Source organism: Rattus rattus, chromosome 2 (genome assembly GCF_011064425.1).
Source record: "Rattus rattus isolate New Zealand chromosome 2, Rrattus_CSIRO_v1, whole genome shotgun sequence".
Classification (NCBI taxonomy): domain Eukaryota; kingdom Metazoa; phylum Chordata; class Mammalia; order Rodentia; family Muridae; genus Rattus; species Rattus rattus.
The window spans coordinates 96,276,348-96,301,833 of record NC_046155.1 but is presented as its reverse complement, the minus strand read 5'-3'; the positions used below and the strand labels follow the sequence as shown (position 1 = coordinate 96,301,833).

The 25,486-nt window shown below is 41.8% G+C and overlaps 1 protein-coding gene across 1 annotated transcript in view; it reads right to left on the bottom strand.

The window, feature by feature from the left end:
- Nucleotides 1-25,486, bottom strand: part of Gdpd4 (glycerophosphodiester phosphodiesterase domain containing 4) — an 83,361-nt gene that overhangs the window by 22,833 nt on the left and 35,042 nt on the right. Inside the window, exons 11-13 of the mRNA XM_032895071.1 lie at nt 11,329-11,550; nt 9,548-9,702; nt 5,685-5,832 (exon numbers count right to left, since the gene is read on the bottom strand). Coding sequence (XP_032750962.1) covers nt 5,685-5,832; nt 9,548-9,702; nt 11,329-11,550 — 525 coding nt within the window. The remainder of the gene's footprint in view (nt 1-5,684; nt 5,833-9,547; nt 9,703-11,328; nt 11,551-25,486) is intronic.

Below are 25,486 nucleotides of genomic sequence, written 5' to 3'. Positions count from 1 at the left end.
CAAGGGTATTCTTGTTCCCGTTTTAAAGAAGGGGTTTATCCTGGTTTTTTGTTATTGCAGATGAATTTGCAAATTGTTCTGTCTAACACTCTGAAGAATTGGATTATGGGGATTGCATTGAATCTGTAGATCTCTTTTGGTAAAATGGCCATTTTTACTATGTTAATCCTGCCAATCCATGAGCATGGGAGATCTTTCCATCTTCTGAGGTCTTCTTCAATTTCTTTCTTCAGAGGCTTGAAGTTCTTATCATACAGATCTTTTACTTGCTTGGTTAAAGTCACACAGAGGTATTTTATATTATTTGGGACTATTATGAAGGGTGTCATTTCCCTAAGTTCTTACTCGGCTTGTTGCTCTTTTGTGTAGAGGAAGGCTACTGATTTATTTGAGTTAATTTTATACCCAGCCACTTTGCTGAAGTTGTTTATCAGCTTTAGTAGTTCTCTGGTGGAACTTTTGGGATCACTTAAATATACTATCATATCATCTGCAGATAGTGATATTTTTACTTCTTTTCCAATCTGTATCCCCTTGATCTCCTTTTGTTGTCTGATTGCTCTGGCTAGAACTTCAAGAACTATATGGAATAAGTAGGGAGAGAGTGGGCAGCCTTGTCTAGTCCCTGATTTTAGTGGGATTGCTTCAAGTTTTTCTCCATTTAGTTTAATGTTAGCTACTGGTTTGCTGTATATGGCTTTTACTATGTTTAGGTATGGGCTTTGAATTCCAGGACTTTTATCATGAAGGGGTGTTGAATTTTGTCAAATGCTTTCTCAGCATCTAATGAAATGATCATGTGGTTTTGTTCTTTCAGTTTGTTTATATAAGGGATTAAGTTGATGGTTTTCAGTCCGTATATTAAACCATCCCTGCATGCCTGGATGAAGCTTACTTGATCATGGTGGATGATTGTTTTGATGTGCTCTTGGATTAGGTTTGCCAGAATATCATTGAGTATTTTTGTGTCAATATTCATAAGGGAAATTGGTCTGAAGTTCTCTTTCTTTGTTGGGTCTTTGTGTGGTTTAGGTATAAGAGTAATTGTGGCTTCATAGAAGGAATTCGGGTGCACTCCGTCTCTTTCAATTTTGTGGAATAGTTTGGATAGTATTGGTATGAGGTCTTCTATGAAGGGCTGATAGAATTCTGCACTGAACCCATCTGGACCTGGGCTCTTTTTGGTTGGGAGACCTTTAATGACTGCTTCTATTTCGTTAGGAGTTATGGGGTTGTTTAAATGGTTTACATGTTCCTGATTTAACTTCAGTACCTGGTATCTGTCTAGGAAATTGTCCATTTCCTCCAGATTTTCAAGTTTTGTTGAATATAGGCTTTTGTAGTAGGATCTGATGATTTTTTGAATTTCCTCTGAATCTGTAGTTATGTCTCCCTTTTCATCTCTGATTTTGTTACTTTGGACACACTCTCTGTGTCCTCTCATTAGTCTGGGTAAGGGTTTGTCTATCTTGTTGATTTTCTCAAAGAACCAACTTTTGGTTCTGTTGATTCTTTCTATGGTCCTTTTTGTTTCTACTTGGTCGATTTCAGCTCTGAGTTTGATTAGTTCCTGCCTTCTACTCCTCCTGGGTGTATTTGCTTCTTTTTGTTCTAGAGCTTTTAGGTGTGCTGTCAAGCTGCTGATATATGCTCTCTCCTGTTTTTTTCTGCAGGCACTCAGAGCTATGAGTTTTCCTCTTAGCACAACTTTCATTGTGTCCCATAAGTTTGGGTATGTTGTACCTTCATTTTCATTAAATTCTAAGAAGTCTTAATTTTTTTCTTTCTTTCTTCCTTGACAAGGTTATCATTGAGTAGAGCATTGTTCAACTTCCATGTATATGTGTGCGTTCTTCCCTTATTGTTATTGAAGACCAGCTTTAGCCTGTGGTGGTCTGATAGGACGCATGGGATTATTTCTATCTTTCTGTATCTGTTGAGGCCTGTTTTATGACCAATTATATGGTCAATTTTGGAGAAAGTACCATGAGGTGGTGAAAGGAAGGTATATCCTCTTGTTTTAGGATAGAATGTTCTATAAATATCTGTTAAGTCCATTTGGTTCATGACCTCTCTTAGTCTGTCTATGTCTCTGTTTAATTTCTGTTTCCATGATCTGTCCATTGATGAGAGTGGGGTGTTGAAATCTCATACTATTATTGTGTGAGGTGCAATGTGTGCTTTGAGCTTTAGTAAGGTTTCTTTTATGTATGTAGATGCCCTTGTATTTGGAGCATAGATATTTAGGATTGAGAGTTCACCTTGGTGGATTTTTCCTTTCATGAATATGAAGTGTCCTTCCTTATCTTTTTTGATGACTTTTAGTTGAAAATTGATTTTATTTGATATTAGAATGCTACTCCAGCTTGCTTCTTCTGACCATTTGCTTGGAAAGTTGTTTTCCAGCCTTTCACTCTGAGGTAGTGTCTGTCTTTGTCTCTGAGGTGTGTTTCCGGTAGGCAGGAATGCAGGGTCCTCATTGTGTATCCAGTTTGTTAATCTGTGTCTTTTTATTGGGGAGTTGAGACCATTGATGTTGAGAGATATTACAGAATAGTGATTATTGCTTCCTGTTATATTCATATTTGGATGTGAGACTATGCTTGTGTGCTTTTCCTCTCTTTGTTTTGTTGCCAAGATGATTAGTTTCTTGCTTTTTCTAGGCTGCAGCTTGCCTCCTTATGTTGGGCTTTACCATTTATTTTCCTTTATAGCGCTGGATTTGTAGAAAGATATTGTGTAAATTTGGTTTTGTCATGGAATATCTTGGTTTCTCCATCTATGTTAATTGAGAGTTTTGGTGGATACAGTAACCTGGGCTGGCATTTTTGTTCTCTTAGGGTCTGTATGACATCTGTCCAGGATCTTCTGGCTTTCATAGTCTCTGGCGAGAAGTCTGGTGCGATTCTGATAGGTCTGCCTTTATATGTTACTTGACCTTTTTCCCTTACTGCTTTTAATATTTTCTTTGTTTTGTGCATTTTGTGTTTTGACTATTATGTGACGGGAGGATTTCCTTTTCTGGTCCAATCTATTTGGAGTTCTGTAGGCTTCTTGTATGTTTATGGGCATCTCTTTCTTTAGGTTAGGGAAGTTTTCTTCTATGATTTTGTTGAAGATATTTACTGGTCCTTTGAGCTGGGAGTCTTCACTCTCTTCTATACCTTTTATCCTTAGGTTTGATCTTCTCATTGAGTCCTGGATTTCCTCTATGTTTTGGACCAGTAGCTTTTTCCGCTTTACATTATCTTTGACTGTAGAGTCGATGATTTCTATGGAATCTTCTGCTCCTGAGATTCTCTCTTCTATCTCTTGTATTCTGTTGGTGATGCTTGTATCTACGGCTCCTTGTCTCTTCCTTTGGTTTTCTATATCCAGGGTTGTTTCCCTTTGTGCTTTCTTTATTGCTTCCATTTCCTTTTTTAATTCCTTCACCTGTTTGATTGTTTTCCTTGAATTCTTTCAGGGATTTTTGTGTTTCCTCTCTATAGGCTTCTACTTGTTTATGTTTTCCTGCATTTCTCTAAGGGAGTTCTTCATGTCTTCCTTGAAGTCCTCCAGCATCATGATCAAATGTGATTTTAAATCTAGATCTTGCTTTTCTGGTGTGTTTGGATATTCAGTGTTTGCTTTTGGTGGGGAGTTAGGCTGATGATGCCATGTAGTCTTGGTTTCTGTTGCTTGGGTTCCTCGTGCTTGCCTCTAGCCATCCGGGTTGTCTCTGGTATTACCTTGTTCTGCTATTTCTGACAATGGTTAGACCGTCCTATAGGCCTGTGTGTCAGGAGTGCTGTAGACCTGTTTTCCTGTTTTCTTTCAGCCAGTTCCGGGAATAGAGTGTTCTGCTTTCGGGTGTGTAGTCTTTCCTGTCTACTGGTCTTCAGCTGTTCCTGTGGGCCTGTGTCCTGAGTCCACCAGGCAGGTCGCTTGGAGCAGAAAAGTTGGTCTTACCTATGGTCCCACGGCTCAAGTGGCTCGTGGGGGATTGCTTTTGAGCTCTCTGTGAGGGCCTGCGCCCCCTTTTCCCTGAGCCCCTGTGCACCGGGGTCCCAGATGGCGTTAGGTGTTTTCCTCTGGAGTCAGAAATGTGGATAGAGTGTAGTCTCTTCTGGCTTCCCAGGTGTGTGTGGCCCTCTGAAGGTTTAGCTCTCCCTCCCACAGGATTTGGGTGCAGAGAACTGTTGACTGGGTCCCTTCAGGTCTGGGCATTGTCTGGATTGCAGGGGACCTGGCGCTCAAGTGCCCTAGCGAGCACTCTTTTTTTTTTTTTTTTTTTTTTTGGTTCTTTTTTTTTTGAGCTGGGGACCAACCAGGGCCTTGCACTTCCTAGGCAAGCGCCACCACTGAGCTAAATCCCCAACCCCTCCTAGAAGCGAGCACTCTTTACTGCTGATCCATCTCCAGCTCCTAGACTGTTTCCTAGTGGGAATTGTAGAGTGTGTCTATAGTCCCAGCCACTTGGGAGACTAAGGTGGAGAATGACTTGAGGCCTAGAGTTTGAGGCTAGCATGAGTGGCACATCAAGACTCCCTTATGACAACCTGTTTTCTCTTGCATGCTGCTCAGTCGAATCATTCTAGGCAGACAGAAACCCAGGCTCTGTTGCAGTAACTGGCTAGTCACAGCTCCCTACATAGGTACTAAGTGACTGGATTTAGCAGAGGCAGCAAACCAGGTCTTCAGGTCCACCAAATCCCACCAGGGTGCCAGGGTAATACAGCTGGATGCCGGCTCATTGATTTAAGAGCACTGTATTCAAGAAACAGCTTTCTCTTCGCAGACAAAGGGCTCTGGCTTCTTCCCATAGCACTAGTGTGTGAGTGTGACCCTGTGTGTGTGACCCTGTGTGAGCGTGTGTGAGTGTGTGTGTGACCCTGTGTGTGAGTGTGAGTGTGTGTGACCCTGTGTATGTATGACTGTATTTGTGAGTGTGACCCTGTGTGTGTGTGAGTGTATATGACCCTGTGTATGTATGAGTGTGTGTGTGAGTGTGACCCTGTGTGTGAGTGTGACTCTGTGTGTGAGTGTGAATGTGTGACCCTGTGTATGTATGACTGTATGTGTGAGTGTGACCCTGTGTGTGTGTGAGTGTATATGACCCTGTGTATGTATGAGTGTGTGTGTGAGTGTGACCCTGTGTGTGTGTGAGTGTGTGTGTGTGTGTAGTATGAGTGTGTGTGTGAGACTGTGTGTGTATGACCCTGTGTGTGTGAGTGTGTGTGTGTGTGAGTGTGACCCTGTGTGTATGTAGTGTGTACGTGAGTGTGACCCTATGTGTGTGAGTGTGTGTGACTCTGTGTATGTGAATGTGTGACCCTGTGAGTGTGTGTGTGTGTGTGTGTGTGTGTGTGTGTATGACTTTGATTGAGCGTTCTTAAGCCTGCAATAGCAAAGCCCTAGAGTCAGACAGATCACTCATCATGAGAACATGGACCAAGACACCTGTGAGCTCCAGTTTTCTGTGGGGATAATAAAAATAATCTCCAATGAGATTAAATTGCAGCGTGTAAAATGCATTGTAAAGATTCAGCAAAAAAAGAACCCAGAAGCATTGGATGGTAAGGGAGAAGGCACATCTTCATTACTCACAGGTGTCTCTATTCTGAAGTAGCTTAACAGGGGTCGACATGGGGTGGGAGAGCACAGTCACAGCAGGCTTAGAATGATCTGGGCAAGCAGCTCACCATGAAGAAGAGAGGGTGGCTAAGCTGATTCAGGAGCTCAGTGTTGTCTGTGGTCACAGAGTTGACATTAGAACACCAGGCCAGCGAGAAGAGCCAAGGCTCATTGATGACATACACATTGATGTAGATTTTAGCTTTTTTATATTCTCTGCAACAAAACAGAGCCCACAGAGGGTTTCCACTCAGTTGTACTCTCCATAACTAAAGGGCAACAACCACATTTGTGCAAAGCTACTGCTTAAATCACCAGACAGACAGACAGCTTCAGATCTACTGCGACAGAATGGGCTGGGGGGGGGCACGCGGGGTAAAGGTTGGTCTAGTCCTTTGGCTCCCGCAGCACCAGTAATGTTCTGGTGAACTAAATGTCCTAAAACAAAGAAAACGGAAAGAGAAAAAGAGAAAGAATGGCTGGAGATGGGGGGTGGGGTGGACAACAACAGACACATTTACAGCATTTACAAATTTGCAGATATTCCCACCACAGCCAGTTTCAAACTACAACTGAGAAAACCAGTTGTGGCTCCTGAATGGCTGCTTCTACAAGCCACTCACTGTCTGTCATCTTGGGCATGTGGGTCCCCTGGGACTCTACCCTAGCTCTGCCCGCCCTGGCTCTGATGACCTCTTACCATTTTCTCACTCACTGTAACCCCACCCTGCTCTGTGTATGCAGACCTCACTCAACACCAGACTCCATACGGATACATGTTAACTGAGAGAACAAAGGAAACACCAGTGTTGTAACCATTTTAACATTTAAACATAACGGATTTTGTGGTATTTTTTTTTAACATGGCTTTGGTGGGAGAAAACAAACCCAGCTGTCTGTAAGGCACTAGGTCAGTGGACGCCTGGGTCTGATCTCTGGTGAAGGAAGAGAACGAGCAAAGGGCTAGCAGAGCAAGGCCAGGGTCACTTCGAACTCAAGTTCTCAGAAAGCACACCAAGTCCACCTCTGCTGCTGCTCGACCTGTGGGCTGAGACCAGGCGGAAGTGTTTGCCCAAGTGCTTCCGAAGCCTGGCCCAGTGGTCACACAGGAAAGTACAAGTCTGCCACACACTAGCATGGCAAGCCCCGTGCTCCAGAGCAGAGGTTTAAGATAATAACCGCGCTTTTCTGCAGGAGGCGCTGCCACCTCCCTGCTCACAGGTGAGAACTGCCTCTAAGGTCTACAGGTCACATAACTCAGGAAGAATTTAAAGGGGAAAAGTAGTGAAGAAAGACTTCTTTGTACTGTTTAAAACTATAACTCAAAATGCAAAGTTTTAAAATATGAATAAGAGCTGTAGAAACTGTAATTAAGAACATAATTCCCTTAAGAATTACTTCAAAGGAAATGAAGTACTTTGGAAGGAGTTTAAGGAGGCACTGAAGAGGTAGCCCTGAAAATGTGGAATCAGTGATGGAAGCAAGCGAAGAAACCAATTGACAGTGATGCTCACTCCCGTACTGGAGAACCAGCGGGCCAGAGCTGCCAGCGATTCCCAAGCTGACCTGTGAGGTTAATGTGAGCCCTAGAGAAGGCCAACAAAGGTCTCAACATAGTTAGGTCACCTGATCCAAAACACACATGCGAACGCACAGCTCTAGGAAAACCAAATCTTCGGTGGGGAGGGGGAGAGCGCCAGAGTCTCTCTCTACAGTGCAAGGTGGTCTTAAACTCACTGTGTAGTCCAGGCTGGCCCTGACAATCCTCAGTCTCCCATGTGCTGGGAAAAATAGACTTCAGTCTGGAGAAATGATAAGTGAAAGGGAATTAATCACTGTACTCCGCAGTGAAGATGCATGAAACTACTGTAATCAAGACAGCAAGGGGCCAGAGCAAGAGCAGACACATCAGCTAGTGGTCCTAAACAGAAACTCTGGAAATAGACCTATACAAATCTACTCAAATAACCTGGGACAAAGCTGCCAAAGCAAGTGAGTGGAACAGCAGATTTCAACACTGTCACCAATTTGAAAGGCCAGAGGCACTCTTCCAAAAGAACATTAAAATCTCAACCAAACCTCAGACTGTATAAAAATGAGCTCAGGATGATGTGCAAGCTAGAGTATATAATGCAACAATATAAACCTTATAGAAGACATAGAAGAAAAGAATCCTGTCAGCTCTTGAGTTGAGCAAAGAGTTCTTAGATTAGAGCTAAATGCTCACTTCCTTAAAGGAAGAGCTCATGTGCCAGCCTCTTCCAAATGGAAACACCGCTCTTGCTCTGTGGAGACCTTGCAACCTATTACGGAAATGCCACAGTAAGTGAGTCACAGACTAGGAGAATGTGCTCCCTTTTATAAAGATTTATTTCTATTTATATGTGTGCATGCCTGAAACTATTGTGCAAGTGCTCATAGACTCTAAAAGAAGGTGTCAGATCCCCTGGAGATCCAGCTATGAGTGGTTCTGAGCCTCCCAGCATAACACTGGGAACTCTGGGTACTATTGTTATCTACTGAGCCATCCCTCCAGTCCCGGGGAAATGCTTTCAAACCCTATCTAACAAAGGGTGGAAAGAATTCTCAAGATTTAATGGTAAAGAAAAGGAATTTGACTGGAGAAACCCATGAGCAAGTAAACACAGCATCCTTTGCCTTTAGAGAATGTATTTAAACAAACAGATGTCACTCCATGCCTATCCGAAGAGAGAAGACCAAAAAGTGACAACACCAAACATTACCAAGGATGCAGAAACTCTGGGTCATGGTGTTGGCAGGAATGTTCAATTACTATATCCAAGAATTTGAAATCTGGAGTACTTTATCCCTGATATAAAGACTTTTATGTGCATGAAAGTCCGTGTGCAAACAGATGGAAACAAGCAGATGTCCTTCCGCTAGCAACTTATTAAATAAACTTTGGTATACACACCATTGAACACTATTCAAAACAAAAAGGAACAAACTATAGATAAATGCCCTGGATAAAATTTAATGGAATTATGAATGAAAAAATATACTAGTCCCCAAATAATATGAGCTTGTTCATTCTTGATATAACACATTATAGACATTTTGCCAGGGGTAAAGATTGTAGGCTAGGGGAGAGGACAGACGTTGCAGAAGGGCAGCGCCAAGGACGCTGGGAACCACAGCTCAGGGAGTTGTTTTCACTCCCACCCCACTGCAGCTTCGTTCACAATGGCTAAGGTAAAGAATCAATCCAAGTCCCTACCAATAGATTCATAAAATTGATTAAGAAGTGGATTAAGAAAATGTGGTGCTTATATACAATGGAATACTATTCAGTGTTTTAAAAAGGAACTTCTGTTAGCTGCCCCAATATGGATAAACCCAGAAAACACTTCCTCATGAAATACTGTATTTTGGAAAGATAAATATTGTACGATGCACTTAAATGTGGGGTCTTAAATAGTCAACCTTACAAAGGCTAGAGTAAAACGTATATACCAAGCATGCAAAAGTATGTGTGGAGAGCCTGGATGGCTCTCCTGGTCAAAGCTGCCTGCTCTTCCATAAGACCCTGGTTCAAATCCCAACAACCACTTGGAGGCTCACAGTCATCTTATGACTCCAGTTCCAGGGGATCTCATACCCTTGGCTAGCCTCTGTGGGCACTATACATATGCACATACACACACCAGGGAAACACACACGTAAGATAATAAATGGATCTTTAGAATAAGGATTGAATGGTAAGGAATTAGAGTACAAGGAAAGAGCATCATCTACACATCATAAATGTTCATTAACAAGAGAAGGGAGGCAGAAAAAGCAATGAGAAAGCAGAGGACTCAAAGATGATATTAAACCAAATAAAGGGAGGGGGGAAGGAAGCTAAGTAGAACTAATATTTTGTAAATGTTACAGCAATGATGCATGCCAGGAGCAGGGGTAAAACACTTACCTCAACCCAGAGTAGAACAGTCTCTTATAGTCGACATTTATTATACTAATATTCTTTTGTGTGAGCTCCTTAATGGACCATAAACGGCCCACATGCCGAAAACCAGGAGCCATGTACTTGACATATTCTCTATCAAAACCCGGCAGCCAAAATATCTGCAAGGACAGACAGACAGCAGATGCTCAACTTTCCTGATACAAAGAGCCCAGGAAGAATGGGTGAGACTCCATCCCAGCCCTGGTAGTAGCCTACAGGGAGCAGAGAAAGAGTCCAGCCCTTGATGAAGCAATCTAATTAGTTATATTGTCTGATGAACTCTTAAAAATGGAGATGGCTGCTGTGGAATTGAGTTTTCCCCCAGACCTTTCCGTCCTCCAGTTAAACAGTAAGGCAGGGGACAGGGCAAGCATATAGAAAGATTCAGACAAAAAATAATTGATGGCTAAGGCTGTATCTCAATGGCTGAGCTCTTTCCATGAACTAGGTACTCAACAGAGGAAAAAACATTGGTAGATATAAGCATTAAGACACTATCCCCTAGTTTCTGATGCCAAAAGCCATCCTCGAGAGAAGCTACACGGGTGTTTCCTGGCAACAGGGGTGCTGCTGTGCCTCACCTACAGGAGAGCTCCATTTGCAGGGAGATACATATTTATTCTACTCACAGCATTGATTTATTTTGAGAAATTAAATGATTTGAAAAAAATTGCAAATAGTGATTCTACAAGAAGAAACCAAAACCAAATGAGGGGCAAAGCTTTACTCAACTAAGAGTCCGTGATCTTTCTACATCATTCTTTACAACCAGTGCCCTCAAAGCGGTTCTGTCATGAGGATCGTGACCCTGCTATCACGTTGGGTCTATGTTGAGCACTGGGTCGACCCCCTGCGTGTTCTCATATACACTGCTGTGCTTTGGTGTAGTCCCAGGAATTGACTATATGGTCCCAAGCACTTTAGGCAAGAATTCTATGGCTGAGCTATATCTCCAGCCCTCTTAAATTTTTCTTAATTTTGAGGCAGGGTCTTGTTGAGTTGTATAAATTAGCCTTGAGCTTATTCTATATCCATTCAAGCTTTAAACTTGCCCTTGTCTGGCCTCAGCATCCAGAGTGGCTGGAATTCGTTATGTATGACCAGGCCTGGCTTATATACATTATTCTTTTTTCCTGCACATGTATGTATGTGTAGCATATATATGTGAATGTTCACATGTACATGAATGTACACTGTGTGCACACGCACATGTATGTGCATACATGTAGAGACCAAAAGTTGGCATGAGATATCTTCTCCATTGGTTCCCATTTTATTTTTTGAGACAGGGTTTCTCATTGAGCCTGGAGTTTGCCAATTCCAGTTAGTCTAGCTAGCAATCTCGCTCTGCCCTGTCTCTGCCTCTTAAGTGCTGAATTACAGGTGGCTGTCATGCCGGGACAGCTTCCACATGGGTTCTGGCTATCCGAAATCTCACCTCCATGCTTGTGTGCAAGTGGTTCATGCACTGAAGCATCTCTCCAACTCCTAGATCATTCTTTAACAATACGCTAATATTATATTTGGTTTACACAGGAGTCTCAATCTTTTTCCCTATTGGGGTCATTTTGACTGGACCATTCTCAGACTGCCTTCTGTAGCTGTATAAGCAGTAATTTCCATTTCTAAGGGAAGCAACATCACTACTGATCTCAGAGAGGACATAGGTGAAAGTTAAATGCAACTGTGCTCCTGACCAGGTTCCCCACCCCCAACCTCTGACATACACACTAAGAAAGACATACCAGACGCTGCTCAATTTTAGAGTCGAGGATGACCCTTACTACTCTTCGGACAAAAGTGTTTCTCAGAGGATGTCCTGGTGGAGGGCCAAAAAGGTCAAATAGCACAATCTTCTCTTCCCTTTTTGCAAGTTCCAATAACTCACTCAGCTGTGGAATTGATTGGTTGCCTGCTCTTTTTTGATCAGCCTCTGATAAAGGTTTCATGCCAAAAAATGGCTTATGCTAAAAATAAATGTATTAAAGAAAACATTGGTTCTGGTCAAGCACTCCCACACTTCCTGCTCTGTGATTCCACACAGCTTACATTACCACTCAACTCGCTATGCTCTGACGTACGAGGGAAGGACAATGGCGTCTCCATTGGCAATGTGAGGGTTTGGAATGATCTCTTTAATGTCCTAGACTTCTTATACATACACCGGAAGTTCTCCATGTTCTCAGCTCTCCCTTTTAGTCTTTTCGTCTGTAACCCATGGTCCCCATCTCCTTTATAGCACATGACTTACCACACGGGCTCTTGCTGTCACAGCTTTGTGTAATGGAAAGAGCATATGCTTTGGTTTCAGGGCTCACTGTGTTTAGTCCTAGCTGTACCACTCCCCCATTTGTTTACCGTGTCGACTTGCTAAAATCCTACGCTACCTGTTCAAATGCTTCCTCCTTCATGAAACATTTAAGTATTCCTGAACTAATGAGACTTTGATAGCAAGAAATTCTGATGGTCCATTTTTTTGTGTTTCTATAAATTTATATCTTGTGCTGGCTTTGATTTGAAGATGTGTGTATTCATACACATCTTAGACCACAGTTAAAATCCTCACTCAGTAAGCCTCTTGCTGTTCATTTAAGTTCGACCTTATTCAAGTCTTCAAGACACTGGCACAATATAGCCAAACTCTTTGCCAGAATATCACATAAATGGCCTCTAGCCCCGTTCTGAATACAGCCCTTGCTTCTCTCATGAGTTGGGCCTCCACTCATGTTTCTCTTCACATTCTTGTCTTCCAAGATCCTAGGAGAATCACTCAGTAAGCTCTGTTTGCAGCATTCCAAGACTTCTAGGTCAGAGTTCCAAAATTCTCCACAGTCCTCCTGTACACCAGTTCTAAAGGCCTGAGGATTGTCTGGTACTACAATGGACTCCATTTCTCAGTACCAACTTTCTGTATTACTTTTCTCATTGCTAGACAAAATTCCTAGCAATAAGCAATCAGAAGGAGGAAGAGTTTGTTTTGGTTCATAGTTTGAGGGTACAGTCCATCATTTCGGGGAAGGCATGGCCACAGGAACTTGAGGCAGCTGGTCACATCGTATCTGTAGACAGGAAGCAGAGAACGATGAATGCCAGCTAGCGCTCTCCTTTTTATTCAGTCCAGGACCTTAGCCCAGGGAACAGTGCTGTCAACTGTTAATGTAGTTATTTCCAACTCAACTAACCTGATCTAGATAATCCTTTATAGTCATGACCAAAGGTTAGCCTAATCCAGATGACCCTTTACTGGCAGGACCATAGGCTAGCCTAATCCAGATGATCCTTTGTAGTCACATCAGGAAGTTTATCTCTTAGGTAATTATAGATCTGGTCAAGGTAACAAGCAATACTACCCTTGATCAATATTCTTAGTTTTAATATCCTAAACTGTAAAACAGGAAAGTGGTGTAGTAATCTGTGTGTTTCTAGAATTTTTTTTTGATCCAAGATCTCGCTGCATAGTTTAGATTGGCTTCAAACTTATAATCCTCCTGTCTCAGCTTCCCGACTGCTGGTATTAGAGATCTGTGCTACCACAGCCAGCCTCTGGGATCACTTGAAGATTAAAGGTGTACCTGATATGCTTGTTAGTGGATGGGATATACTGAGAAAGAATCCTGAACTTGAAGGGTGGATGAGACAAACTTCTACAACTGAAAACCAAAAGGAACCAAAGGCTGAAGCCTGTGAGAAGAGAACGCCCAAGGACAATGGGATGTAACTAATGAAGTCCCCAGGATCTGAGGAGCATTATATGTGATAGAAAACGTGGAGTTAACATGCATCCATCGATGGCTGGAATACCCTTCAGCCCTAAAAGATGAATAATTATGCCATCTGAGGTAGCACAGGTCATCTTGCAGGGCGTCACACTAGTGAAATAAGCCTGGCATATATGCCCATGTTAGTGTCAATAATATATGGGATCCAAGAAAATCAAGAAGTGATTACTACAGCCTGGTAGTGCTAGTGGAATGGTGGGGAGACGTTAGTCAAAGCGTACGAAATTTCATCTAAACAAAGAATGCTATGTGCTGACTATGATTTTAAAATGCAATAATTCTTGAAATAATAATGCTGGAACACAATTTAAGCATTCTCGCTACACAAAAAATGTCACGTGTGATAAAGCAATGGTTAATTGGTTTGATTTATCCATTGCCTGATGCAGACATATTTCAAAACAGCCTGTTGGGCCTGGGTATGTAGCTCAGTGGTAAAGCAAATGTCCAGCGTGCATAAGTAAGGCCCTAGATTTGATCCTCAGCACTGCAAAACCAAGCAAGAAAACAAATAAAAAACCGTTATGCACCGTAAGTACACACAGTTTTTATTATTTTTAGTGTGTATTTGAACATGTTTATTTGTGTAGAAATGTGTGTAGGTATAGGTGCACGTGCTGAAGAGGATATGTGTGTGTGTGTGTGTGTGTGTGTGTGGACTGGAGGTCGGTGTTGGACACCTTCCTTAAATCTCATGCTACCTTACTTTTTGAGGCGGGATCTCTCCTGGAATCAAGAGTGCACTGCTTTGGTTAGACTGATGGGGATCCTCAGTCTCTGCCTCCCTAGTACGGGACTGCACAGATTAACAACCACGCTAACTTTACATAGATGCTGGGTGTACACATTCAGTCTCCCATGCATGCGCCCTTCAGCTTTTCTATGTATTGAATGCACCAGCTACGATGTCCTGTGTGCTGCTCAGGGGTGTGTAAGTTGAGGATCTTTTTCTTTTTCTTTTTTTTTAGTGGTTATCTGCATTTCTTGGTTCAAAGGCTCTTTCTTCTAACTTCAAAGCTTGCAGTTGACGGTTGAGTCCCTGTCTTCAAACCTCTCTTGTCTCTCTTGGTAAAATCTTCCTGGTCACATCTATGAAAGTCCTTTTTTAAGGACTTGCTTGATTAGATGAGGGTCATCTGAAAATCAGAATAATCTCCTTCCCTGAAGCCCATAACCTCAATTTTAAGTGCAGAAACCCTTTTCCCATGCCTGGTAATATATTAATAAATTCCAAGAATTAGGACATGCACATCTTTGGAAAGTCATGATTCTGCCCACATGCATCATGAAAAATGATGAAATTATCTGAGGAGAAATAACTATCTTAAATATGTATATTCTTAACAACAGAGTATCAAAATTCATGATGTAAAACCTAACAGATCTGAAAAGAAAAATAAACCAACAATTGAACTCAATTGACTTCATCGTGCCTTAGTCAATATCTGATAGAATAAACCAGTAGGAAATCCATAATAACAGAGACAATTTAATCATTGTTATTTACCTGGCTCTCATAATAATGTCTATATCATTCTATCCAGTAGTTACAGAATATACATTCTCTTTGTTTAGGTTTGGTTTTTGTTTTTGTTTTTTAAGGATTGAAACTAGGGCCTTGCACATAGTAAGAAAATGAGATATCCTTTTTTATTAAATTTTTTAAATTTTGAGACAGAGTCTTGTTATGCACTCCAGACAAGTCTTGAATTCTTTGTCTCTTTCCCCAGCTTCCAGAGTACTGGTGTCAGAGGCAAAATTGGCACACTCAAGTGTACCAGAATTTTAGCAGAACCATTTTATTCTGACATGAGTCTGGAGTGATGACCCCCTAGCCTTTGTCATTGATTGTTATCTGAGATGTTATGGGGTTATCCTTTTGAAGAATTCTCAGAGCCTTTGCAAAAACAGTCCCCAGACATGACTGGCAAACCAGGAAGTCTTGTGTGGCTGAGAGTTGCTAAGGTGATGGGTCTTTTGAGACAACCCCTAGATCGGATCAGCTTTGGTATTAAGAAGTAGACTTGTTCAAGGTGCCTTTCTGTGTAACAATAAAAAGAGCTTCTAGGAAGTGCTCAGTCCTTGAGAAGCTGACCCCTTGCTGTTGGTAAGCCTAAATTCATCCTGCACTGTGTCTCTTTTCCAGAACCCAGAACACCGACACTCTAGGTTCAGTGAGAGTTTATCTCAAGAGATTAAGCACACAGTGCTTGAGAAGAACACCTTATATCCTCTTTTGTTCTTTATGTGTGCATATGTGTGTGGGTGTGTGCCCACACGTGTACACACACACAACACACACACACACACACACACACACACACACTTCCAGAAAAATCCAGGCCCAGCAGTAATTAGTATTGAATCTATTAAACATACAGAAAAGTGAACACCAATTCTATGAAGTCTCTTAAAAGACATAGAAGGCAATCCCCTCACTGTATGAAGCACAAACACACAACAATACATAAAAACAATGTAAAAAAAAAGTTTTTGAAGCAACAGCATAGAAAAGCTTTTACTGTTGTGGTCTAAAGAGATGAGGATGTCCGCCAAATGGAACAGTGTTGGCCACATGGTGCTGGTTTTGGAGATAAGAAAGATGCAAGATTGAGGTGTTTGTGGATTCTGAGAGAGTTTTGGAGGAGCACTGGGGCAGGCAATGTGTGGCAAGGTCAGAGTTCCTATAAGAAGGTCCAGAGAGGCCACTGAATGAAGCAATTGTCAATGAGAATTCCTAGAAAGAAGCTGTGTCTGCAAAGACTCACTGATTCATGGATTAGAACTGCAGGGATAAGGAGAGATTTAAGAGTCCAGGGACCAATTACCTTATTGTGGACTGACTGAAGCTCTCTAAATGGCTACTCTTTGCCCACCTCTGTGTCAGAACTAACATCTTACTATGAACGGATTCTTTTTGGAATCTACTTAGAAGACTAGTGACTTCCATCAACCCCTCAACTAAGAATGTCACCAGATACCACCTGAGGCCTGTAGACGCTCACCCATCTCTCTGTTTACCTTTCTCATGTTTCCACTACTGTTTTTTAAAATTGCTTTGACGTATGTTGCTTTTGTTCTGTAAATCTATGAAAAGACCTCCATATAGGAACATGGTATTTAGGTCACCCTAAGTCTGTGTTTCCAGGCCATGGTTATTCAAATTTGACTACAGGTCACTAAGGTGAAAGCTACCGAATTTTGTTTTAAGCTGGCAATTTGAAGGTGAAGTAGGAGTAGAGGATGCCCAAACCATGAGACATCCGCCAAGGGGAGCTGCAGAGCAGTCCGAGAGAGAAATTACGTTACAGACAGCAACTCTGTAGCGGTGGAGCCATATTAGCCCTCCGAAACTAAAGTCCCAGATATCAGGCATGAACTGCAGGGTTTAGTGTTTGTCCCGCTAGGTTTCAGTCTTGCTTTGCTCCGGTCTTCACAGTGTCCCCACTTCTCCCATTTAAAGTGGGAGCTATGCTCTGTACCATTGTACGCTGGAGGGTTTGGGGTTCTGTTTATAATTTTCACAAGTAGCGACTGTTAAGAGATTGTTCCAAGTCTCAGAAGGAACTCCGGACTTTATAATGGAGTTAAGACTGCCAAAGACGATGAGACTTTTGAAGTTGGGCTAAATGCATTTTGTGTCACGAGATGGTCACGAGTCCCTAGGGCCAAGGGGTCAAATGTAGAGATTTGAATAAAAATATCTCCCATAGTCTTATGTGTTTGATCTCTTGGTCCCCAGTTGGTGGTGTTGCTTGGAGAGGTTACAGAACGTCTTGGAGATGCAGCTTTGCAAGAAAGTATGTCACTGAGGGCAGGCTTTAAGAGTCGTTAGCTCCGTTCACCTCTTGCTTTATTCTCTCTGCTTCCTGTGTGTGGATAAAGATGTTGTCAGCCAGCCTCTTGCTCCAGTCGCCATGCAATGCCTTCCCTGCCTTTGTAGATTCTCCTCTGGAACTATGAGCTAACACAAATCCTTTCTTCCTTAAGTTTGTTTGTTTTTTTTGTTGTTGTTGTTTTTGTTTTTTTTGTCATGGTATTTTATCACAGCAACAGAAAAGTAACTGGTACCCTAGTCATTCATTCGAGAGTTTTGTTGTGTTCTGTTTGATGGGCATGTAATGAAGACTGTTTAAAAATCTGAATCTTATTTATGTTTCCGCAAACCATTCTTTGTATTTGGCCTTATTTCCCTGACCTCTCAATTCACAAAGGACTGTTTTTATTCCATCTCTACTTTACATAGCAATGTGTCCACTTGCATATACTCAAGCATCTGTTTTCCCTTTCCCTGCAGCAACACTTGACAAAATGTGGAATCAGTGTCACGTCTTCAGGATTGCATTTAAGAACATATTCTATTCAACCCAGTATGACGAACCCTGGGGCCCTATTAAAGACACAGATGTAATTAGTATTTGGAACAAATGCTGAGAATCGTCTCAAAGCAAACTGTCTGGGGTCTGTCATGTATTGGCACAGCATTACATATAGAAAGAACATAACCACCTCTCATGTAATCAGCGGAATTGTCTATGTTTATAAGTATTAGGTTAGAAATACTACTGGAGATGAATTTATTATTTTGTAATAATGATGAGGTAATTTCTGAAATGATAGGCACTATTAGATGATAAGAGCCAGGGCACCTGGCAGTCTGCTTTGGAACAGTTTCTCCAGCAACTGCTGCATAAACAAGGCTGGGACAATGCTACCATGGAAGGGGAAAATGTTCACAGGCTCTCATTCTTAGACAAAGAACTATAGCAACTAATGATTACTGGGAGAAGGAGAATTAGCCACTTCCAGGTATGCAGCCCCTTATTGATTGTTCGATGCACAGAAGTCAATCCTGAAACCATATAAACACAAATCGCAAACAAAAATGGACTAAGCAAGTTATGTTTACATACTTGTACAAACATATAGTTAGAGTAGTCAGGTATAATTCTAATAGGTCTGCCTTTATATGTGGCTTGGTCTTCTCCCCTTAATATTTCTTCTGCATTCCTTTAGCTAAAACGTGTTTAGTCTTTTGGTTATTTTGTGCCAAGGGGGTTTTCTTTACTGGTCCAGTCCATTTGGTGTTTTGTGTGCTTCTTGTACTTTGATAGGTATCTCTATAGGTTAGGGAAATTTTCTTCTGTGATTTTGTTAAATATATTTTCTGTGCCTTTGACCTATGTTTCTACTTCTTCCTCTAGTCTATTATTCTTAGATGACATTGGTACAAAATGAAACATATTGATGAATAGAATCAAACTGAAAACCCAGACATAAATCCACATACTTATAAATATCTGATTTTAAATAAAGAGGCTAGAAATAGACACTGAGAAAAAAGCATCTTCAACAAATTGTGCAGATCCATACTTATCATTTTGCATAAAACTCAACTCCAAATGGATCAAAGACCTCAACATAAAACCAGATACACTGAACCTAATGGAAGATAAAGTAGGAAATATCCTTGAACTCACTGGCACAAGAAAAGACTTTCTGAACAGAACACCATTAACACAAGCACTAAAACCAACAGTTAATGAATGAGGTCTCATAAAACTAAGAAGCTTCTGCATGGTAAAGGACAATGTCGTTCAGACCAAGTGGCATCCTACAGAATGGGATAAGATTTTCACCAACTACACATGGATAGAAGACTAATATCCAAAATATATAAAGATCTCAAGAAACTAGATATCAAGAAAACAAATAATACAATACATGTGGGGTGCAGATCTAAACAGAATTCTCAACAGAGGAAACTCAGATGGCTGGGAAACAAAGAAATGTTCAACAGCTTTTGCCATCAAGGAAATGCAAAAGCAAACTATCTCAAGATTTAATCTTATACTTGTTAGAATGGCTAATATCAATAAAGTAAATGGTAGCTCATTCTGGCAAGGGTAAGAGGGACACTGGTCCATTGCTGCCAGGAGGGCAAACTTGTATAGTCACTATGGGAATCAGTGTGGTAGTTCCCCATCTATCTCAAGGTCCAGCTATACCACTCTTGGTATATATCCAAAGAATGCTTCATCTTACCACAAAGACACTTGTTCAAACATGTTCTTTGCTGCTCTATTCAGAATAGACAGAAACTGGAAACAACCTAGATGTCCCTTTACAGAAGAATGAATAAGCAGTATGCTTACACAATGGAGTATTGGTCAGCTGTTAAAAAATGGCATTGTGAAATTTGAAGGCATGTCAATGGAGCTAGAAAAATTATCCTGAGTGAGCTATCCCAGACCCAGAAAGACAAAAATGGTGTGTATTTGCTAATGTGTGGATATTCTCTGTGAACCAGGCTACAGTCCACAGAAGCACAGAGGATCAGTATAAATAGAGTAAGGAGTACAGGGAACAGATAGATCTCATTAGGAAAGGGGAATAGAATAGATAGATATGAATACATGGGATGGGGCTGGAATGGGAGGATCAAGTGAGGAGGGGGAGACTTATTTATGGGAGGGAATATGAGGGAGACAGCTGAAATAAAGGGACATTTGAGGAATAATGTGAAAATATACTACAGTAGAAATATACCTAAGATATATACATATATGAAGGAGTTCTATATGAAATTGCCAGATGATGAGAGAGACAAGAGTTCCACCTGGTCACCAAACAAAGCTTCCAGTACCAGGATTTGGTTAATTGAGTTGTTGGCCAAGGAGACCCCACAGGAACCCCCAAACAACTCAGGCTGTTGCTAAGACTACAGGCTGCTCTCCACTAACTGACAGCAAGGCCCCGTTGCTGCAGACAACACCTACACTACTCACTGAGCGTGGAGAAGCCGAGCTCATGCCTGCATAGAGCCGTCATCCCTACGTTCTAGTGTCTTTGGCACCGGAAGGCACTCTCCACACCATTGGGTTTTTGTTTTTTTCAATTCTCAATTGGATTTGTTTTGCTTGGTAATTTCTCTTCTTTCTCATTGATCTTGTTACTTTCACTAATTTTAAATTACAATTTTATATAAATTGTTATCCTGTTCTACATTACTTCACCCTCTTCTTATCATTATTATTAGTGGTGGCGTTGTCTTCAACGCCCGCTATGCTATTGCGGTGGCTTTCTTTCTCCTTTCTGCATGGAAAGTGAGAAATGATTCTTGGACCCTCAAGCATTTTCAGGAACGATTGTGCCACTAACTACCCTTCCAGTGTGCAGGGAGCCGGGGAGTTGGCCTGGCTTAGGTGCTTGAGAGGCACGAGCCATAGTTTTTTCAGACCCACAGCCAGACATTTTACAGAGAGTGAGAGACCTTGGAACACTCAGCCCTAAGTGGGATGCCCATCAAATCCCTCCTCTCAGAGCTCAGGGAACCCCATACATGAGAGGGCAGAAAGAGTGTAAGGGACAGAGTGGATGGAGGACTCCAGAAAAACAAGGGCCTCTAAATCACCACGAGCAAAGCTCACGTGAACTCACAGAGACGGAGGCAGCGTGCACAGGAACTGCATGGGTCTGCAGCAGGGCCTCTGTGTAGATCATGGCTTCCAGTTTAGCGGATTCCTCAGTGTGTGAATGATTCTTGTGCCTTCTCTTGGGCTTTTTCCTTCTGTTGATTTGTCTTTTCTAATTTTGATGTGATAAATTTTGTTTCATCTTATTATGTTCTATTTTGTTGTAGTCTCTAGATGAGTGGATGGATAAATATGTGAAAATCTAGCCACCAGGGTAAAGGACAACAACTGAACTGTCATTTAGACTTGCCGGGTTAGGGAGAGTCTGCTCTCTCCAGCACACATCTTTTTGAATCATGTTCTATTTTGTTTTCTGGGTTTTGTTATTCTGCTGGGTTTTTTGAAAGAACTTGGAGTTGGGTGGGTAGGGAAGGGAAGAGGATCTGGAAGAACTTGAGGGGAAGAATATGATCAAAATATATTTAAACACTTTAAAATAGTGAAATATAATAAAAATTGGAATCAGAAAATACATTTTAAAAATAAATTTAAAAAATCTAAAGTAAGATGTATAGATTAGGTACCTCATCCCTAGAACTGAATTTTATGGCTGGTTAAGACAGTCTGACTCTAGGCTTGCTGATGATGCAGAAAAAACCTACCTGTGTTACTTGTTACTTGATCCTCCTTATTCACTTACACAAACTAAGAGTTAAATAACATGGAATCGGCTTTTAAATAATCAGTAAAAGTTACGCTCGCAATAGGGGACTATGTCATTCAGAGCATAGAATAAAGGAAAAAGTTGGCGACTTGACAGTTTTTATTATTATTTTTGTATTATGTGTTTCCGTGTGTGTGTGTGTGTGTGTGTGTGTGTGTGTGTGTGTGTGTGTGTTCTTTGTCATTCTCCCATTCTCTCAGTGAACCTAGAGATTGCTCCTTTGGCAGGTCTGGCTGACTCCCTGGTCTGTCTGGCCTAGGCACTCACACTCACGTTTGCAAGGCAAGCACCTTGCTGACTGAGCTGTCTCCCTAGTCCTCATTTTTTAAAACATGACTTTTTCTTTAGATGAAGTCTTGTTGTGTTGGTTGGGTTAGCCTCAAGTTCACAATCCTTCTACTCCAGAGTCCTGAGTGCTAGGGTCATGTATACACACCACAGCCAGTTACTCCTTTCTTCTTCTGAGTATGGTATAAAGTTATGTGTTAGTTTATAGAAGACAAGAAAGTTAACTGTCCGATAAAGACAGAATGATGCTTTTTTAATAGAAGAGGCAGTAACTTGAGGGTCTCAGGCTTGTCACTTAGCACACTGACTAAGTGTGTGTCTAACTCAGCAGCCCGATCTCAACCTCCTCTCACTGGCTACACACAGATTAGCCACAGCTCTCCCGAGGAAGCTCTGTCAATCCTGCCTGTTCTTTCACTAATTGCTAAATGCAGCCTGTTCACTATCCACACACATGGAATGGGTTTTTATTACTGTAAGAATTTATACTTTAAAAAGAAATACAAGAAAGAGCCACAGAAAGGTTGGTTAGGAAAGAAAAACAAGAATTCACTAAGTTTCTAGGAACAAATCTAGAATTCCCATATCCGTTCTATTTCATTATCAGTTGGGCCATTGTAGTCCGGATCTAGACCCATGTGTTAAAGGCTGGTTCATCACAGTGACATTCGGTAGATGTAGACACTGTGGGAAGTGCCCTTGGAGAAGGATGTGGAATCTAGGTCTCTTCTTTCTCTATTTCACATCTCAAGCCCAGGGAGGCTTGCTCTGCCCTGTGTTCCCTACCACGATGTGACTGAAGCAGCAGAGCCACAGATCATGGCCTCAAGCTCTGAAGCCGAGAGCTGGGAGAATCTCCTCTTACTGTAAGCTGGTGATCCCAGGATCTTTGTACAGTGACAGGAATCCGGCTAACACACAACAACAGGTCCACGAGTCTCGTAAGTACAGGAATATTAATAAATAATGATCAACTGATAACCATAACCAATCAACGATCATTACTATCAGACAATAGATCACCAGAATGACCTTCACAGCTGTAGTGGTTTGGGTGAAAATGGCCCCCACAGGGTCACAGCGAGGGGCACTGTTCGTGTGACCTTCTGGGAGTGGATATAGACTTACTGGAGGAGGTGTGTCACTCGGGGTGAGCTTTGAGGTTTCAGAAGCTCAAGCCAGGCCCAATATGTATGTATGTATGTATGTATGTATGTATGTATGTATGTATGTATGTATGCATGTATGTATGTGTGTATGTATGCATGTATGTATGTATGTATGCATGTATGTATGCATGTATATATGTATGCATGTATGCATGTATGTATGTATGCATATGTATGTATGCATGTATGTATGTATCTCTCCCTCCCCCTTTTCCTCCTCCTGCCTATGGATCCAGATATAGAGCTCTCAGCCCCTTCTCCAGCACCATGCCTGCCTTGATGATAATGGACTGAACCTCTGAGGCTGTAAGCCAGACACAAGTAAATGTCGTCCTTTATAAGAGTTGCCTTGGTCATTGTGTCTCTTCATAGAAATAGAAACCCGAAAACAACAAGAAAATGATTTACTGAAGAATACTACCTTTTAAATATTTTAAATCACAGATAACATCGCCTCAGCTACCTTCCGATGACATATCAGAAAAAAGCAAAGGAAGCCCCACAGTAAGGCCTAAAGTTTCTCCCCCCACCCTGAATAAACCAAACTTGAATTTCAGAATTCACAATAGCACAGTTGTAGTAAGTCTAAATGCTACATGCATACCACCTAACATGCTAAAATAAAGCTATTGTTTCTAAATTTAAAAATGCCCACCAAAATCTGTCATAACAACACACCCAACCACCACTTATAACTAAGCCCAGGGTCTGAAAACAGAAACTGGCTGGGCTTCTGTTGTTCTTTTATGGCTCTGAGGCTCAAACCCAGATCGTGAACATCCCAGGCAAGGGCTCTAACACTGAACTAGAGTCCCAGGCCTAGGAAAGGGACTGAAGGAACATTTTGAAAACCCAAACCAAGGACAATATTTAACAGAAATATTAAATATAACAGGCCACAACCCCCCAGATGGAATCAAGCCATGGGAAATAATTATGATTGCCTTTTGGTAATAAGCACTATAAGGTTCCAATAAGAACGACCCAGAAAAATTACCCATCAGATTAAAATATCACTCACTCAAATTATAGACCCTACAGGTTGATCAAACACCTCAGTCTGATGAAACGTTGGCTCACCTTTAGTACTATATTTAATCCTACAAACCCTAATAAGATCTTTCAGGAGCAATGCTGTTTACAGCTAAGACATGATAGCCTTTCATTGTTAAAACACTAGCAGACTCAGCAAGATGGCTCCACAGGGAAAGACATCTACAACACAAGGCCCCCACTTTCAAGCCTCATGATCTGAGTCTGATCTCTAAGACCAATGTGTTAGAACTCCTGAAAGTTGTCCTCTGATCTCTGTCCCACACATTTGCGCACGCACACACACACACACACACACACACACACGTGAGATTTGACATGGTCTCACTCTGTCGCCCTGGCTTACAGAGGACCACTAGCCAGCCTCCTCCTCCCAAGAGTTAGAGTTAATGCTGTACTCCACCATAACTTGGCCATCTCATTATTCTCATATAAGAAAATAGCATTACAGGTTACATGCTCTTAGAGGGACAAACATTCTGAGGAAACATGGTCATATAAACATTAATAGCAGAGTGTGAACCTAGAGTCTGTAAAGATAAGTCCATCTGTACACAGTTCTTCACTGCTTTTTGCATGAAACCCGATCAGCCAGCCCTTAGAATGAGCGTGTGCTGTTTATCCTAGTAAGTAAGACAATTATTTTCAAAATCAGAGCCTCCTATGACTATATGTGGTTGAGTGGAATGTAGGCTTCTTTAGTTTTCCCCAGACATAGGACAAGCTGGAAAATAAGTTATTTTCCTTAAGTTAAGACAGGAGTCTTGACCTTTCATCAAATCTGTACCTCTTTGATATTGTCAAAGGGGAATTATAAGCACTCTAACTTGTCACTTCAGCATTGCCAAATCTCCCCTCTGCATGCCTTACTGACTCTCCCGACTACCCCTCCGCCAGCCCATGGACTCTTCTCCTGACTATTCCTCCTCAGCCTTATTTTGCTATCCTTTCCTCCGTCCTCCCTCCATCCTCCTTATGCATACACCTTTTGAAATATATATTATGAAATCTCAGTGACGGGTTAGCCTCCTGTCCCGTGGTTTATGTTCTCAAATGAAAGACATGCACACTTACATTTTAATATGTCTTAAGTATCTTGGGCTGGGCCATTGTTTAACTTCCATGTGGCTAATCTCGTGTTTCTATTTATTATAAGTTTTGTGTTCTATCTTGGTAGTTTTGGACCCAGACAGCCTGCCCAGCTGGGTGGTGCTCTGGGCCATGCTCTCCCGGTTCCCTCCCATGGCGGTCATGCCTCTTTGTCCTGCATTCCTTTCAGGTATCTCTCCTCCCCTCCAGACTCTCCCTGCATGGTGGACCTTCTGCTCTTTCCCTCCTCCCAGCCCCATGCCCATGAATCCTAAGATCCTGCCCATCTGTCTTCTCCAGCTATTGGCTGGTGGCATCTTATTTACCAAGCAGAACCAACTGGGGGCAGGTTCCCAGAAGCTACATGCAGATGTTTCTGTGTAAAG